This window comes from Hetaerina americana, unplaced genomic scaffold (assembly GCF_022747635.1).
Source record: "Hetaerina americana unplaced genomic scaffold, ioHetAmer1.1.p SCAF_8, whole genome shotgun sequence".
Lineage (NCBI taxonomy): Eukaryota > Metazoa > Arthropoda > Insecta > Odonata > Calopterygidae > Hetaerina > Hetaerina americana.
Genome location: NW_027287427.1, coordinates 69,295,462 through 69,315,787, shown reverse-complemented (window position 1 = coordinate 69,315,787; position 20,326 = coordinate 69,295,462). Strand labels below are relative to the sequence as shown.

Below are 20,326 nucleotides of genomic sequence, written 5' to 3'. Positions count from 1 at the left end.
AAGTGAATGGCGTTCACCAAATGAGCCGAGACCAAAAAAACCACGTCGTTTTCAGTCAAAAAAGAAGGCAATGCTGACGGTTTTCATGGATTACAACGGTGTAGTGCATCATGAATTTTTGCCAGAAGGCCAGACAGTAAACAAAGAGTATTATTTGGGCTTTATGAGACGTTTGCGTGAAGCAATTCGCCGAAAGAGACCAGAAATGTGGGCAGAAAACTCGTGGATTTTGCACCATGATAACGCACCGTCGCACAGTGCTATCATTATTCGTAATTTTTTGACGAAAAATGCAACAAATACCATCCAACAGCCACCGAATTCACCTGATTTGGCTCCCTGTGACTTCTTTCTGTTCAATCGAGTTAAAAAACCATTACGGGGAACGCGTTTTAGCAGCCGAGAGGAAGTAATGGAAAAATCGCAGGAAGCACTGATGGACATACCGAAAACCGAATATAAAAAATGTTTCGAGGATTGGATCAAGCGCTGGCATAAGTGTGTTGCAGTCGATGGGGATTACTTTGAAGGGGACAATATAGATTTAGATGAATAAACTTGTATTTTTAATTTTCTGAATAAATTCCGGGAAATTTTTGATCAAGGTAGTATAACCAATCCAAGCGACATTGAAGATAAATGTACGTCGCATGTGGTCACATTATTCAGTCAATTGATGCCGGATGTTATTGCATTCCTCTTTCAGAGCTGGATGATGTGGAGTTTTGATTTGATGGTTTATATAATTCATGTTTTAAAAAAAAAGTATCGCGAAGTAAACTAGAGCTTAGATATATCTAGCGTAGAAAAAATGGTGTAAGTTCTCCTCTCTTGATATTTATATGTTTAAAAGATAGGGACATAGTCATGTGGCCGCAGCTTTGCTAATTTGTCAACAAACCCTATAAAGTTTTCTATTTATGTTTCATTACCTTTTAACCGTTGACAACATAAGGAGAAATATACCATTAGTAATTTTTTTACACAATTAGTGTACAGGTATATAATATTCATCTTGTAAAAAACCGGGTCGTTTTTAAAGATTACCCACCCATAATAGGAAATAACGCTAAATAAACCCTTTTTTTGGAGGATTCAAGTTTCCACCCTTATTTAACGTGATTTTTAAATCACAATTAATTGGAGTATTTTATCTCACGACTTAAAAACTGTTTTGTTGCGGAAAAAAGTGAGCCTGATATTTGGCTAGGATTGAATTAACGATGCGACCCCTTGTGATAGCTACTTCTTTTTCCCATCCCTCTTGTCAATTGCGTGTAAACGGCTTCGAGTACACCCTTAAAGTTGTAACTGAATTGATGAAGGTGTAACTCCATGTAATCAATACAAATGCATTGTATAGTAAATCACCTTAATATTCATACCCAAGTTAGATATAGGCTAGGCAATTTTTTATTACTCAAATGAAGATAGGTTAATGGCTTCAATTCACGCCAATTTTTATCTTGAAAATCTCGAATTTGAGTCAAATATTATTTATTCATTTATTTCATTTTTCTTTGTTTTTTTACACTCCTTTCGACGGAAACATTTTTTAAGTGCTTCAATAATATTTAATAAAAAGATTCATTTTCCACTGATTAAAGGTCACATATTGCTTTAATTTTGCCACACTCAGGGAGTACTGTTTGTGATTCTCCATTAGTGGGTATTTATTTTCCTACTTATTCGTTTGGAGGAACAGAGGAAACAAATCATTTCTTAATTGTTATTTACCCAAACATTAACCCTTCTCATAAACTATTCTCCCGAATGCCTTTTCATCTAATGCGTGTCATGATTATAAAAACGAATTAGAAAATGAATGAGACTTGTGACTACCCCTAAGTATCAGTCAACGATAAATTACCATCACTAACGTGCGTAGCATAATGTACCTAACATGTGCCACGTACTCCCCTTAATATTAGCAAAACTAAATTCTTCAAGCATATTGCAGAAAATTATCATTTTTCCTGCAACATATTTAATTTTCTCAATCTTGTTTCCATTTACTAAAAAAATATCATTATTAATTCCTAAGACATTCCTGTGTAAAAATTATGAAAATGAAACTGGTATCTTTCGAGTGATGTGATGCTGCGTTTCAGTGATTCAAAATTTGTTCCAATGGAAGATGTTGTTTAATCCTTTCGAAAGACTTTACCCCGAGTTCGTGAAGTGTTATCCGAGCCATTGGGGTTTGAAGCAGAAATGCATTCGACCATGTCTCCCACTCAATAGAATGAAGCGGGTTCACTCCGCAACGAACTAAGATACTTAAAACCTTCCTCTCTCTCTCTCTTTCCCTCTCACCCCTGCACAGGTGTACCTGCTCCAGCGTGGTAAAAAAGTGCACAAAAAACGGACGACAGCCCGAAAAGGGGAGCGGAGTCCGATCTTCAATGAAGCCATGATATTCAGTGTCCCGGCCCACGCACTCCAGGTGAGCCCAATCGGTCTGAGGGTCCTAGGGGACGTGAGGTGGGTAAGACCTCGGCGCAAAAAAGTACGGTTTCGTTCGTGCAAAAAAAATATACGACCTACTATGTGGGCAAACGTATTATATCAACCTCATTTCATATCCCAAATAATCCTGGTTTGTGGTTCTTTGGGGCTGGGGGGGGGAGAAGGATACGGAGGGAAGGGTTCTATTTGCGGATCACAAATTGAGTCCAATAATGCGCCATGAAGATGAATGTCATATGCAAAATTAATTTTTTCTCCGTAGCGACTTCAAAAGATCTCCAGTTTTCCAATTTCATAGACCCTGTAAGGCTACTTATCTATTTAATTTAGCATGTAATATGCGTAAAGATACGAAGACTTCAAAAATATTCCCTCCTAGTTTCACAATGTTATGTTCCCTGCGTTATATTCCTCAATAGTAAATCCGCCTGAAAAGTAATCCATGATAATGTTTAGGGACCGTCCATAGCCTACCTTTATAAAATAATATACATGTACACATTTTTTAACTGATACCACAAAATAATACAATAAAATTATACCAAAGTTAATCTTAAAACTTTAATGTTAATGTGATATTCTGTATTTATCGTCAATATTCGAATGATTTAATATTTTTTCATTTGTGTTGCTCCTGTGGCTTTCGCTGCTCACGTGAAATTCGGTTAAAATGTCTTGATTGTATGACATCCATTCTAACATCTTATGTAAGCATCTGGCAAATAACTCTAAGTAAGTTAAAACATCAAGAACGAAAGTGCGAATTCCTTTGCCCAACAAGTTTTGATGCACCGTTCGCTTTTTACCTCAAAAGTCCTTTCTTGCTTGCATTTCATTCTCAAGACATCACCCAAACGGTTTAAAAAAAAAGCTGGTGGTGAAATGCGAAAACTGCTCAATAGAATTTTGTATAATACACCTGATTTTGTACGAAGGCCCGCATTACCTAACGGTTCTCGCTTTTCACTTATGTGAATGCGCATCATCACACATTAGTATAAATGTATAAATTTAGCCGCATGTAATTTAGCTTCATCCCTTAAGTACCTGTATATTAGGATTCCGCCTGGATACTAGGAAATGCAAATGTTATCAACCAACACCGGTTGATTCGTATTACTTCCTTGGTTAAATTATTTATGAGTTTCAACAACCTAATTTTAAGCTGATGAAAAACTTTTTATCATTTAATGGATTTTGACCTTAGGCATCGAAGACAATGTAATAAGATATCAGGGGATTTTCAAAGCAGCAACCGTATGAAGAGATGATGATTTTGACTTTCGAATCTCTCATAGTTTTGCTTATGAAAAAGTAAAGCATTCGGGATACATTCTGTCAATTAAATGAAAGAATGTAAGTTTACAACTCCCTTCCCTAAGGAATGTATACGATCCCTCCTTGGGTGATACTTTAATTTCCTTGTCCCGCTGGAACGTTAAGGCTATGATACCATTATTTTCTGTGTATTCATAGATTATCTATATCTATTATCTATCGCATATCAAGTCGTTTTTCTTCGATTTCGGTATTAAGTATTCTGATATATGGCATACCATCTAATCTCATAAATTCATGCTAGGAATACAACGGAATCTCAATACGTTGGTGGGATTCAAACCAGGGACTTAGTCCTTTTCCAACCGTCAAGTTGCTGACCTCAATTTTGGATCAAATGCATCCTGAATATCGTTGTAAAAGATAACGTAATGTAACGCTGTATGCCACAACGAGTATGTAAGCTGCCGAGTATCACGAAATGGATTTCAGTTAACTGACACCCAGTTTCCCTCAGCTATATGAAATTCTCTCCCGTATCACCCAACAGCCCCTAGTGGGGAAACCAACCTCTCCAAATTACAATCAACAAATATATAACTAAAAAAAACAGTGCGACACAGTGTGATACATTTATGGAAACATTCTTCAATGGTTAATGAGCTACATTTATTATAATTCCTACCTATTTTCTAATTTCATGGTAAATTAACAAATTGTGTTAGGTGAATAATTGTTCTCATGCGATCCTCGCACGTTAGTCCTAACTGCGATGTTTCTACGGTACATTTGTAGCTCATATCCCCTTTCATCAGCAATAATAGCCCACTTTTGGGTTTATTATAGGAAATTTCATATTTATGCCCGCGGAGAAGTCATAAAAATACCGAGAAGGGATTCGAGAGGGTGCAAAATAAGTTTAACTGAATGGGGTCCATGAATATATAACTCGAATGAGCTTCAATGTGCTGCTTTTATCATTGGCACTGTATCAGAATGCCAATTTTTTCCCATTTTTTGTAACTGCCCGTGTATCAAATGCAGGAGTTCGCCATTCATTACCTGAAACATCTGCATACCAGTAAAACTGCGCCTTGTTTGATTGTTTAATCCTACGAAACGTTTTCACTCATCCCACAAATATTTTTCACAAAAAATCTCTATTCACATCTGTCGTTGAATATTCTCCAACTGAAAAAGCCCCAAAGCTTAACTACCCTTATATTTTTTAATCATCATTATGATACATCATTTTTCCTCAACAGTGGGATTTGTCAATTCGTGCGTTTATTCTACATGTGGGTGATTATGTGTTTGGTGGTATATGCATGCATACCTGTACATGGATGGACTGCCGATCGCAGCAGCGCTCGAAAGATGGGAAGGACGGGACGACGTGGCTCTTTCATAAAATCGAAGGGTCTCCGGATCCATTCACCGCGATCAACTCCACTTCTCCTTCCGCTAAACCCACCCATTCCCGCGAGCGCCTGACGCCACGATGCCCACCCCCCCCCCCCGCCCTCGCCATCCCACAACCGGCGAAGCACCCACCACCCTCCGGGAAAGCAGGAATCTACTCTCGACCCGATCTAAGAACCCCCCTCCTCCTCCCCACTCACATTCACACGCGTACGAATTGATCCGGTACTCATTCCCGTTGAACCGCCCACCCTCCTCCACATCTCCCTCTCTCTCTTTCTGCGCACACAATATATAATCTCCCGCTTCCAATCCCATAAGGCCCCGGCCGCAAATACCGGCCGGTCCTAACCACTCCCGACCACTCGAAAACCTCACTCGATCCCCTCTCTCTCCTTTTCCCTCCCTATATCTCTTTCCCTTCCCCCTTCTCTCTAGCTTTCTCCTTCTCTCTCGGTCATAACGCTCTTTAATGCCGCATTTCAAATCAGCTCCGTCTTCCTCAATCCCATCACCCCTCATACCAATCCCCCCCACCCTCGTCCACAACTCCCACTTAATGGCCCTCGATCTCCTCAATTCATCGCTTCACGTACGAAACACGCAGATGCATCACGGCGATAGGCCATGAGCCCACTAATGGCACTCCGAGGTGGTTGGCTGGTGGGTATTAACACCTCACATCCCTCCGGAAAAATCGGACTTTTTAAATGCGCAATTTCTCGAGAAATAAAGGGAATACGGTTCCACCCTATGCCTCACGCCACACCTCACCGCGGATGACACGTCCCAAGACCCTACGAGAGTGGAAACGAACCCTGAGCATATATATATATATATATATATATATATATATATATATATATATATATATTCATTTATATGCCCGTTTTCATTTACATTTATTCCTATAATAAAGTTTTATTGGTAAATGCCTCGAAGTAATAGGTATGAGTACGACCCAAAAGGAATACTTGTGCGAGGGAAGAAGAATATGGCCTACAAAACGCTCGTCTATATAAAAATCATTTTTCGCTCACACATTTATTATGATAATATTCAAATTGAAAAACTAAATCCATAAAAAGACACATAAATGCGACTGGCTATCCATTACAGTAAGAAATTCATGTGAGGACCCCGTGCGGGTAGAAACGAAAAGAACGCCTCTAAAAAAGTAATCCGTGGCGTATGTGATTAGGTACTTGTAAGCTACAAATGATCGAAGGATACCGGAGTCACAGATACAAATATTTCTCATCTTCTTTGTGCATTGTTTAATTCAACTGTTGGCAATTAATAGCGATAAAGTTAAATAGATATATCAAATCGCGCCATGCTTTCATTGTGATAAAAGTAAAGTTGTAATGATTTTTAAGGTACTCCTGAGATAGGATGTTAATCGCAGGATGAAGGCATGTAAGATGTGTGTGTGGAAGAATAGAAATATTAAGTCAAGGGTAAGGGAAACCAGGGACGATGGGGGACGAGAGAAGGTAGTTGGAGAAATTCGAAATAGGCAGAACAAGTGGATGCAGAAAATACTGAGGCATTTGGGATGTTGAAGATGGTTTTAGAGGAGAGAATTCTGGGAAAGCGAGGAGAAGAATAGGCATTCAGATGAAATCATGGGAGGTAGAAACTATGAAACGCTACAGAATGAGTTATTTTAATATGTAGGATCTAAGGAGCTACGTCATTTAGGGCTTAGGAGAACCGTAGTGTGTAGCCACAAGGTCTATCAAAAATCTACCATAATCTGGTAGACTATTATAAATGACAATAATTAGAGTGAAGTTTATACGGTATCTTACTTAACACAAGTGAGGAAAATCCATATAATAACAAAAAACTTCGAGTACTCTTAATCGCAAGGCAAATGCTTGACTTTGGGGTCAGTCAGCGATGTCTCCTCCGATCAAATCAAACTTATAATTCGTTTCGTCAGAGACTTTGCTTAAGATCATAAACAATGATACCAAATTACTATTTTCGTTTTTGCAATAAATGTTCCCCTTCAGTCGCAGTAAAAGTTTTCTACTTTATGAGTTCCCTCTGCCATTTATGAACACGCTTTTCTCAAAAATTGAATATTTTTTATCTTCTGAATGGATACAAAATTAAGGGTTCGTGTGATGAAGCAGAGAACAATGAGAGAGGGTAATCATCGCGAAAGAAAATCCAGGTTGCGCGCATTTGGAGGTCGACATTTTTCACCCTCGTTCGAGAGCGTACATCCACTCGTGTGTTGTATATGCGCATAACGTCCACCTTCTCCCGGCAAAGGATTGAGTGGAAGGTTGCGTGTACCCACGTCTTGGAAGGACGGCGTCGAAAGTCCGCCAAAATCCACCACCCCCTCTCCTCCAATTCCACCCGTCGTCTCTCCCTCTTTCACACCAGATAAGTTCCTCATTCATGGCAAGCCTGACTCGGGCGTGATGAGGTGGAATGAGACCATGCTTGAATAAATGCGCAAAATCACACTTTTCTACAGTTGAAACAACTTTAATACGACGAAAAACCGATCCGTCGCTTGATAAAGTGCACCCGGTAACCCAACGCGTAACTTCGGATGGCGAAAAAAGCCGAATCCGTCGTATGATATTTGTTTTAAATGTGAAAGAGTGTAATTTTGTTATCACTCGGTTCTTTACGATAAATGCTAATGCCATGGCTCTTTCTTGAAAATGCGATTCCATTAGCTTTGACAGATGATGGTGCCATGCCACGTTACACCTTGAACGCAGTTTCTGTGAACAAAATATATTACCGTATGTTTTCATATACTGATTAAACGGCAGAACTCCCTCAATTTCTTCTGCGCATTTTACAAGAACAGTTATTTGCTAAGAACATTGTGATATAGTTTTGTATCAGAATTAATGTAACAAGTATATTGCAGCTATATAAAATTGATATTTTAATGCTGATGATTAAAAGCGTTTGGAAAAACATGTATTCTCCCAGTGCACTATCCAGAAATTCTATCTGTAACAATATATTTTACGATTTCTACGTCAAGTCAATACAGGTCGAGTTGGTTTTGTTAGCTGCGGTAGCATTATATTTAGTCAATTTCGTGTATGAATTTTCTGAGTATTCTCAAATTCCCACATCCTTATCTCCCTCCAAATCTTTGTAATTATGGATGCATAATTACATATACGGTATTGCCCAACTTTGATTTGAATTGGTAAGATTATATTTCATTACTACATCCATTTGTTGGATGCCTGAAGAAACAAGTACGCACAAACCTAGAATACCCTAAATCCAATTTTAGAGCAGCTCAGGAAACTCGGAGATTGATTCTTATCGCATAAAAGGATTGTATTATTATCAAATCAAGCGCGACAAACTTTCAGTGATAAAAGCGACTAATTTCACCACTCTGACGGAAATCTAGCACGTTAATGATTGCAGCTGCACACATTTCAAAAACATATTATGCACAAATATTAACACAGAGTCGTTCTTATGCTGGTAAACATTTCGAGGTTTTAGGTAGTTGTTTCATCTTTTGTGCGTTAAAATGGAATCGCGCAAAGTAAAATCTTTTTTTTTCAAGCAACTTAAGCACAAATAGAGAGCAGAAAGTGATTTTCAACGGGAGTAGCACTAACTACAGCGTCGGTACCCGTAAGCAAATATGACACTGAAGGACTCCAGTCGTCTTTAACCGTCGTTACGGACATGCCTAAGTTAGATTTCCCTCTGATCTTCTAAATTATGTAATATTGTAAATCATGTTCTGTGCATCATTTTATTTAGACACACATCCCGAATAGTTAAATTCAAAACAAGCGGATACTCGTTTATCAAATTAATCGCCACGGTAAATGCAACCCGACGAAATGAACAGTTATATAACCCGAACAGTGATATGTGTAATACTCTTGCATATTAATCATTCGAACGATTCTCTTGTGCCCTAGCGCCGGATTGCAATTAAATTGATGGCGTAAATTTCTTCGAACAAACCTGGACCGTCAGAGTCTGGGATGTTAAGAGATTTCTATGTTTCACGATAATTACAAAGGAAAACTCAATGCGAACGATGGGTGAGATTTAAAAAATTCTGGAAAACTTTCCCCACATTCCTTCGCATCTACTCCCCAAGCCTTTAGAGAGATTGGTTGAAGGTCGTCCGAAATAAATGAAGGAGCCGCTCCAACTAAAACTAGAACCTACCTTTCCCCAATGTAGCACTCCCCGTGACTAACGAAGGGGACTCATTTGAAGTGGGTGACTTAGCTCTGTCTGCATATTTTGTGCATCTTACCTCTCTGCTTTTGAATTCATTAGGCGTCACCTCTTTCGACGAGGGAGGTGGGGTTTAAAAAGGCATAACCCTTCTAAAATATTTACTCTAAAAAAGAGTTCCACAATACCAGGTTACCTTCCGACTCCTACAACAAAGGCATATGCAAGGATAATAATTAAGGCCCAAAATTTAGAGGTGAAATATAATCCTTACATGTTTCAGACCTGTTAAAATCTTGATTTAACTTCACATGGTCACAACTAAATACCATCTTCAACTATTTCGACGCACGAAATATTTCATATTAATAGACTTTTACTTAATCAGACATAAGAATCGAAAAACTTCACGGAGGTATATTCCGTGTATTAATTATTGTTCAAATAATGTCTAGATTTTGAACAATAAGCACCTCGGTTATTTCAATACGATGCGCATGACAAGTTTTTTGAAAAAGGTATACAATTACACCCGTAATTTCCACTAACTTTTTATTATCAATTCCCAGTTTTGGACTCCTCAAGTTTTTTTCAGCTGAAAAAAAAACAAATGATTTGGAATTTATATATACGTCTACATTATGCCGAGTGCCACCTGGATGGCAAGTAACTATGACATGGTCGTGACCATGAAAAGTTATTGGAGTTTACAAGTGTTTTTCTATACCTTTTCAAATACATAACATTTTCATCAAGTTTATCCTGCGACTGTGCAATTTTTAGCATATAATTAACTAATTTTTTTTAAATAAATGAAACAGTTTCTGGCGTCACTTGGTGGAAATTCTTCATATTGAAATTAAATTTAAAATACTTCGCCTTTCCACATAAACCACTTTTATTACGACCTAGGTTTCGTTATGGTATAACATCATCAGGTTAGATGTCATTAGGCCTGATGATGTTATACCATAACGAAACCTAGGTCGTAATAAAAGTGGTTTATGTGGAAAGGCGAAGTATTTTAAATTTAATTTCATTTTTTTTGGTTTATCCTAAGTTATTTTATTAAAATATTTTAAATTTTTCGTTATGAAATGTTCACATGCATAATATTTATGATACTGGTATTTTCGTATTTATTTAGTTGTATATTGACAAAAATATAAACGTTTTCCTGCTCAAATGCTTCATTATTTTTCATTGACACCTGATGTCTGTATTAATGACCAAGTTTCATCTTATAATTTTTATATAACTCTTTCATAATTTTTAATTACTGAATGTTGACTTCATCTCCCTAAATTGTTCTCCTAGATTCGATTGTTCAAGTGGCTATAGAGATGAAAATTATGAATAAATATAACAGTCATTCATCTTATTTCCATTGTAAAATAATACTTGAGCTATTTTTTTAAACAAAACAAAGACTGCGCACAAAATAATGCTATACGTTTCCCTATACCAGTATTATTTGCTTTCCAGATTCATCTTTAAACGAAGATATCACAGTCTAATACTCACTAAATTTCATTACATACTGCACGAATGAACTGTTTTCTTCCTTTAACAGGAGCTCTCATTAGAAAGTTATATCGACTATGTCCGCAATCCTCGCACAAATCACTATTTAAAATGGGTGCAAATTTATGAAATTTTGCACATAATTTTCCAACAAGTAAAATGCGTATGAATTACCTGACTGAGTTTTAATCTATCCGCACACAATCAGTTGCGTGCACAACTGCGCTCGCACAATGAAAGAATTGAAACTCAGAGGGAGTCACGTGCACTATAGTTCTTTCTTTTATTATTTTTTTCCTTCCGCTATTCCAATCTTGCCAGGTGAAGCACAAACTATTTTTTTTGCCTTCAACTCCCGTTACCTCCTGCGTCGCGATCGCTGTAGGATATCGATTTGATTCGATCCGAAGTGACCATTGTCTCCCTCCCAGTGATGTTCGGCAGGGAGAGGAGGATGTAGGGCGGGGGGAGGGAAGGGCGACGTCCAGAGAGCTGAATGTCAGCCTGGCGCCTATAAATAGCGCTCATCGTGTGTGTATGTGCGTGCGCGTATAGAGGAGAGAGAGGGGGTTGTTCCCAGGCGCGTCGACGACTGACGAAGGGGGGAAGAGGGAGGACGAGGGCAAGCGGAAGGCAAATATGACGTGAATGTTTGCTTTCGGCAGTTCATCCGATGCAAAGAGTGGCGCAAGGTGGCCCCGGGATTTCCATCGGACGGGGGTGAAACGTCCAATTGGTTTCTAATCATGTCATTTCCGTTAATTTCCGCCCGCAGAGAGTTCATCGTTCCACTCGCCAAACTAAAGTAAGAACGGCATACCCCTTATCCCCCCCTCGCCACTTTCATCACCAAAATTGCGATAATGGGAGTATGAATGATATTTCATGTGCAATGAAAATAAATGACGGTATGCTATGGAATAAATGAGAGTTGCGAATGGTTTTCCGCACGAAAAAGATGATGTATAGGCCTGAAGTAAAATGGAAAAATGTTAAAATTCAATAATGTGAGTAAATAAATGCAATTTCATGCACCGCATTTAGCTAGTACGGATAATTATGATATTACAATGTGATCTAACTGATTTCCAAGAAGATTTTCGAGAGATGTGGATTAGAGTGCAGAGTGGTTGGGTGTGTGCGTCCATCCAAAACCTGCCTTAAACGGTAGAATGACTTTTTCACAATAATACTGTGTTTTATACCTGAAGTCTTACCATAAAATTAGTATCCAACGAGTTGTGGAGAAACAAAAGGAACGACGATCATTATCAATTTTTGTGCATTTCTATAATTCCCCTTCATCAGGTGTCTTAAAGATCTTATCTTTTCATGAAACTAAATAACATTGCAATGAGAAGCGACAAAAAATAGTATGACTTAGGTGAAAAAATAATTCAAAAAATGTATTTTACATAAATACTCTCCAAGCCGTTTCCTTTCAAGGAAGAAAAATAATAAAAAAAAGCTTTATTTATATTATTTCAGGGAACTCACTTCATTTTCATAACTTAGGAGAAGAAATATGGTTATATTTTTACTCCGCAAATCAAATAAGTTTGAAACAGTGAAAAATTGTCGATAAAGCCTGAAAATGTTTTCAGAAAGCTGAATTGGATTTCTAGGGGATCTGCCAAAGGTGTTTTTCTGCATTTCCCGACTTTGTGAGATGATTACGATTTAATTCCGATGCGATATTCATTCGATCACTTTAGTCGGACTTTAGCTAGGATAGTGACCAAAAAGACAGTCTACTGACAAAGGTTTTGCCACCCCCATTTTTCTTTTAAAATTTAGAATCCTATATCTCACTGTAAAAGGAATAGGTGGGAATGAATCGAGGTTGCAAATCAAATCGTAACTAGGATTGCAGCACTCATCAGCAAGAAAATCTATGATGGCACCTGGTGATGTTTAAAGAAAGAACATATCTTAAGACTGAGCTCGTAGGTACACTGGAAACAGGTATTTCAAATGTCATAGACCGTCCGACATAAAATGAAGCATAAAATTCTCAGATGAACTTTAAAGGAAAACTCTAAAAAAATAGATTTGTGCACGAGTCATTTTTCACTGAAACAAAAAATCCCTCCAATTCCGGCATCTTAAATATATATTATATCGTAATGTACCTATTTTCACAAATGTTGATCCAAGAGATCGAAAAAGAAATAACATATCGAAATTTGTTCCGTATCACATGGTGTAATCATCCCTGATTTTTGCAGAATACAGGCTAAGCATACATTATATACAGAATGTATGATAATTAGCCTTCACACAATGCCATCAAATTTTCAAAAAATAATTAATGAAACGTATCAAATGCACGCAGCTAATTTAACACTATAATCTATTTGTCTTAGAGCTTTGAAGAACGAAATAACGATACGATAACCATGGAATCTTTCAAACAGATATATATATATATATATATATATATATCGTGAAGTATTGTCTCTTTTCACGAAATTCTAAGTTTTCAAATCGGAAAAAATATTTTTTATCATTTCTATGCCGTCGTTCAGCTCCCTCGCACATCCATACAGGAAGCTGATTATTTTTCTTCTAATGAAATGCCCTAGCTAAATGGTATAGCTCCTTCAGTATAGGGCAAGGTCCAAATACCATTTCAATGCAGAAATGTTAATTGAAAATATTTTTTCACGTCTTTTATCTTGCACTTTGTAGTACATATACATTCGAATAAATATCGAAGCTGCAAAAATTAAATTAAATGAGAAAGAGAATTAAGTTGATATTAATGCTATCTCTTTACCACACACAAAAAATAGAACGTATAAAATATGTATAGAGTCAAAGTCCTTGATTCCCAATATTAAAAAAGGAATGATTTCCGGTTTTTGAAAAATGCCTTCGCGGCTCTAACCCAAAACCTGGCCTTGCCTCCCCAGAAAATAGGGTTTTCCCAATGTTTCTGAAATATCTTTCCATGCAGCATTCTCAAATGTAAGATTGGTATATGCCCTTCAGGCATGTTTTCTTCCTGCTTGATTTGAGCGATCGCCAGCCCAATATTTTTAACATTTCAATGACGCTGGCCATTCTCATAAAGTTTTCCATTACAAATCTTGCGGCTATTCGCTGAACGTTGACCATATTCAAGTAGTATTTATTAGGGTATACCAGCAATAGTTGAGTTACTTAGAGAAATAGAGGATACCTAGTTCACTTGGATACTAGTAGTTCCTTTAAGAAGTGGAAACGGTGGGCAGACAACAAGAGCCGACATGGGTATACAGTCTCACGTCTTAGAAGTAATGAACTGAAATCACTGTTTCTCCCTGCTCAGCAGCCAAGAATTGAACGGAAAATTACTGATACACCACCTTTCCGGGGTTGAAACCGATACCCTAAGGGTGGAATGATCCCCTGCAACAATTTTTGCAGAATGATAAATGAATTCAAACCCCTTGCTTTGTAATGAGAACACTAAAGTGCATTGGATTAGGTTTCAAATGGAACACAAAAGAACAAAAAAACGATGATATGGTCATTACCATTTTTAATACACCCTAATTACTAATCTTCAATGCTCATCACGCTGTAAAAAATTTTAAACTTTAAACTCTAATAATTTATCGTCATATTACTGTAGAAAATTAATAACGTTCTAACGGTCTAATTCCCAGAGCAAATGAAACGAAATTTTCATTCAGAATTGAAAAAAATTGCTGTTCATTGACCTAATCCACAGCTTCTTTCCTCCTTTTTTTTACTTGATCGATATGTCTTGAGCATGTTGATTTTCTGCATTCCAACGCAGCAAAGCAAAGGAAATTTTGTATTAAATTTTCTTCGAGATGTTTTTTAACAGAATCAACGTATTCACCAGCCGTGTCGCCATTAAAAAACGCTGATAATGTTGATGTCCCAAGTTGTTAAGTACTTCACCGTTTCTGAGTATCTTCGATGATCCCGGATTTCATAATGTAAATAATATCTCGAAAGCAAATTTTTATTGGCGCAGATGCTTATTAGTCCTCAGCTTGACCCCAAAGAGAGTGACTCGCACGCTGTTGTGGTAAGTAACTCGCATACCTTAAGTGTACGTACCCCCAACATTGAGATTGGGCAACTAAATTCAACATGGAGGCCGGATTCCCATATGCTTCCAGTCCGATCTCAACTCCTTTCAAGCGTCTAGGCTAAAAGCACAAACCACAAGGTAATTGGGCCACTCCATCCACAACACGACCGTTGTCTCCTCACCCACAAAGCGACCATTGGGTGCCTACATTACGCGCTCTCTGATTCTCTCAAGTGAAACACAAAACCGACACTCTCTGGCGGTAGCGCGCAAAGCTCTAATTGACAAATTACGGTCAACTTTGTCCACGACGCCATTTCCGACCTTAAGTTCCATCCATTGTAGGAGGCATTACATGAGCCACACTCAAATATTTAGTCTGGTATCTCGTTAAACAATCAAGATCGCGTCGCAAAATATCGGATATAATAATTTCACCCGTTTGATCATGTTCAAAATAATAAGTGCCCCAATATCATGGCGACATTGTGAAAAAATTAGAACATAATACCAAAAATAAACGCGTTATTATTATATGTTATTAGCTACGTACAAGTAGGTAGTATTCAAAATGGAGGAAGGGGCGGAGGGAGGATGAGGAGGATGTTTTCCAGAAATGGTAGGGTAGCCGATTGCACGAAAACAAGAGTTGAAAATTTCGAAAGCTGTGTTGAATTTTTATTGTACCCCGTTGATTATTCTTATCATTCCCCATTAACTAACTCCGCCCTTCACACTCTGCAGCCTCAAATTTGACCAAAGGGCTTTAATGGGTCATCTACCAGAAGTGATCCCCAAAGATTCTCGGAAAATACCCTCTCCTACCTATCGTCTTTCTTCCTTACTCCTCCGCTTTAAAACTCGACGATCAAGGGAGTGGGAAATTTAATATTTATGGCATACATGATTAAATGCACCTGGATGCTTAAATCCTTGTCTTGGTTTGTGAAAACTTGAACGGGATATTATTATTGTTAGTACAATTGTTTAAATTCGATAAGTCATTTAGTCGTGTGTTAATATGAGGTAGCAAAAAAGAAGTGACACAACAATTACAGGATATAAAAAATATAAACCGAGACACACAAAACAAACTCTTTAGAAAAATGCATTTATTTTTTCTCAGCCGAGTCATAACATCTCAAAGTTATCGGGGAAGAGTTCTAGGATGCTTTTGGTAAAACATTCCAATCTTTTGTCCCGGAATTAAAAAAAGAATATTTTCCTGTATTAGAAAAATGCCTTCGCGACTCTATCTTAAAAACATGGTCTTTCCTCCCCAGATAATATGGCTTTTCCAACTACGAAACATCTCTTCCCGAAGCATACTAAGTGTAAGATTGTTATGCATGCATGCAATTCAGGTGTGCTTTCTTCCTTCTTGATTCGAGCGATTCCCAGATACCCAAATTCAAATTTTTTTTAACATTTCAGCTAGCCTTTTTCATGAAATTTCCCGTTACATACCTTACGGCTAGTCAATGAACTTTTTCCAATTGTTTAACCTCCCCAGCAAGATAAGAATTCCAAACTGACCTTGTATTCTGAAATAGGTCTCAAACAAAAGTTTCAAAGGAGAAATCCTTTGTTTCAATAGAGCATTTCCCCAGAGTTCTCATCACAAAGTGTGAAGCTCCTCGATATGTGGTCCCCATTTTAGATCCCTACTTAGGGTTACTTCTAGAACATTACAATGGGTCGTTTCGTTTAATACATCGCCCTTGAAATAGTAATCGTTCGATCTAGCAATACTACCTTTACGGAATCTAACTAGTTTTGCTTTGCCAGCATTGATGACAATCCGGTTCTGGTTTGCCCAATTTTCAAAAATATATAGGTCGTTTCGTCATATAATGTCGTCATTAATTGTTCCCGATTCTCCTTAAATAATGAAATGCAATCTGCAAACCCTCTGATGATATGATGAGTATAATATTATTGTTAGTATGAATTGCACAACGGTACTTTTACGACTGCTGTCAACATTTCGAACCCGCGTCCCTCGCAGTGGCCACGAGACCCGCCGGACCTAAAATGCCCACCCACAATGTCAGGATTACAACTATTTTTTAGCAAAAATGTACTACAGCGTCTCCTCCTCTTCGCTGAGCTCTTAACACTCATATTCTCGTAAACGTGAAAAATTATCCATTTTTTTAAATCGACGCTCGTTGTAAAGTGAATAGATTATGCCACGTCGGAAGTGTAAAGAATTAGTTGAACACAGCTATTAATAGGTTTAACAACAAGAGGCAATTTTGATTTGAAACATTAACACATGAAATTTCATCTCACATACTGCACACCCATGATTCAACTGGTGAGGACCTCGACCGCTACCGCTACGAGCCGTGTTCCTTCCGTGGGTGTCGTGTAATTCTGGCCGTTAGTAGCCCGACAAAAACAGTGCCACGTTGAAAAGACCTTGTCAGAATTCCATTGAGGACATGGGCAACAAGTAGAATCTTGCATGCAAAAAACATTTCGGTTGTCTTCTGAACCCTGAAGGAAATAAATCTTCAGCAGTCCCATGGAGTTTGCAGCATAATTTCACACTAAGCATGACAGAAACAATCCATAATTACAATGAAAAAGCTTCTGGCAGTTCCCACCAGAGAGCAGCTGTCAGAGGGAAACAGAGATTACGCAGACAAGTAAATGCGACCATTTATTGGTATGCAATAACTATTTACATGCCTGGTGAACTAAATAATTGATTTCACGGAGTTGACATACAGTATGGCGTATTTATTTTTCCTTTAAATTCACTAACCTTGATAGTGAGTCCGACTGATGAAGATTATCGAGATCTATTTCAACATGTTGAAGCAACGAGAACTGAAAAATTAACAACCATTTATTAAAAAAACTTATAATTTTATATTACAGAAATTATAACTCAAATTGATGCACAATTACTTTTTAGGTACGGTGATATCTAAATATTTCGAGCTGAGTAAAGTTCAACAGAACGTCTTAGTCTAATAAAAAAATGGTTCGCATTAAATGTTAGCAATTAATCCTACGTATTTTGAATTAAATTTATTAGGATGATTCGTGGACAACCCAAAATGTAATGATTAAAGGCAAACCAATAGTGGGGAAATGTATACCAGAATTACTCTGTGGGAGTTTTTAAAACCTATTGGTGTCACCGTGTTACTATGGAAACGGTTACATCGCCGGCAATGGTCATACCACCATCACAATCATCAACCCGAAGGTTGGTTTTACAGGTCATCGTAGAGTTCACTACCTACTAGGTACTTAACAGCGTGTAAAATTCATACAGTAACATGGTAAGGGTGGCAGTTTATTTCCCTGTGGCTCCGCGGGAAGATTTGGGACCAAAATATCGTACATCTTGGGGAAAGCTGGGGGTACCCAGAGGCTTCGTCCGGAATCGAACATGGTCTATATGAGCCCAGAGCTATATCCACTGAGTTATAACGCCCCAAATGGTCACACTCAACGCGAATATCCCTCCCTAAATGATATGTCTCTGCTTTTCATTTCAGACCATCCAGCTGAGAGTAACAGTGGCGGACAGCAGCGACATCGCCATCGAGGGCGGCGTGGGCCGGGGAGCCGCGAGATCGGTGGGCCACGTGATCGTCGGCTCCCAGGCAACGGGAAAGGCGCTCTCCCACTGGTCGCAGATGCTGTCCTCTTTGAGGAAACCCATAGCGATGTGGCACGCGCTGCGCAAGTAGTTAGACAAATGGATTCAAGGGTTTAAAAAAAAGAGAAAATAAAAATTAAGGGGAACTCCATTTTATTTGGAGAACGGAATGTGGAAATGAAATGGGCAGAGAGCTAAACAATCGACGGTGGCGCAGCGTCGCACTGCCATGATGTCAAGTCTGTGGCGGACGGAGGATTAAAAGCGCAATCTATATCGAGGACCAAGTAAATAGAAATCATGAAAAGCGTGTCGTGTTGCTCGCTTGTACCCACATACATATTACACTTACATATAAACAAAGCCTATATTTACACGTAAATTTTAAAACTTATCTGTAAATAAAAGAAAAATAATTGTGATCAGTTCAGTATCCAAATCTTTTCTCTTCCGGGAGGCATTTACAAGAAGAGACGGTGGAAAATACGAGGAGCTTGCGCCGAATATCAAGGGGGGTTTGGGTTTTTGAAATCGTCTACTTTATCCTCGCAGTTGTGAGTGTGGCTTCAATAAAATCATTTAACGAATTCATCAAGGATGTTTAACAACCACAGGGCGACTTTTATCCTCGTGGGATCCTGAGGGGTTGTTAAAAGAGCGTTTCAAAACTCTTTTTTAGGAGCTTCACTTTCCCTTCTTATTACGCGGTATTCCACCATTTTCATTTTTTACGGAGCTATAATTAATTTCCCATTGCTATTTTCCTCTAACAATAAAATTTAGACTCAACTATGATTAGAGATACGGTCAAAAATGAGACAGCGGAAAAATCTACCGTTTTTTTGTTCCCTTCGACAGTTCGAATTATAATGTGCAGTTGCGTTGCGGAAGCCAATGCGGGTTTAATTAATTAATAGCGTCAAATCCTCATTCATTGTCTACCAAAACGATTTTCATTGGAATGAGTGATAGTTCCTGTTATTCTAACCAAAATGTTGCCCTACTCAAAGTATTGAATTAATAATTTTTAATCCAAATGTATGTTCTAAAAACCCAATAGTCAATATTTTGGATTTTAATCTAAGCGTAATGCATAAATACCGAAACTCATGGATCCGTGGCTATTTTTGTTTCGTAAATTTTCCACTCCGCCAGTGAAAATTGTCTTTATTAATAGCGCTTATTCCGCATATCGGTGCTAAAATATATGTTCCATATACAAATGTCACTCCTTAACGAAAAAAACTTCAATCCGTTACCGAGTATTAGCTGAAATGCAAAAGTGAAAAGGAAGACTTTTTTTTTCTCACGTCTACGTTCAAAATGTATTCCCCTTTGGGTAAACATTAGACCAAACACCCGCTTAAATTAGATTGCCAGACGTCTTGCTCCTTAATCACCATCGAGAAGAGAAGTGAATCTTTCCTGGCGAAATATACCGCAGCGAAATAGCGAAACGCAACAGTACATTACACTCAAATAAGATGTCCGTATTCACAAAATATAACACTAAGCATGTATTTGCGAGAGTGCACTCCAACCATATCTCAAAGAACGTCTCGTTCCTGTTACATAAAGCTCTAAGTCAGTATTTACAATCTGGACTGTTGAAAATTAATAGTAAGAATAAATAATGAAAATAAAAACTTGGCATATTTGCAAAAATGTTTATACCAAAATGCACACTCGTGAAAAAACATTTTACGTTGTGAATCGTACAAATAATTCGCGATCAAGGGATGTAACTTATCGCA

The 20,326-nt window shown here is 38.0% G+C and overlaps 1 protein-coding gene across 1 annotated transcript in view; it reads left to right on the top strand.

Moving 5' to 3' along the window:
- Positions 1–19,795, top strand: part of LOC139697914 (synaptotagmin-12-like) — a 222,163-nt gene extending 202,368 nt beyond the window's left edge. The window contains exons 8-9 of the mRNA XM_071596774.1: positions 2,327–2,446; positions 18,469–19,795. Of these exons, the coding sequence (XP_071452875.1) occupies positions 2,327–2,446; positions 18,469–18,663 (315 nt within the window). The 3' untranslated portion in view covers positions 18,664–19,795. The remainder of the gene's footprint in view (positions 1–2,326; positions 2,447–18,468) is intronic.
- The last annotated feature ends 531 nt before the right edge of the window (positions 19,796–20,326 follow it).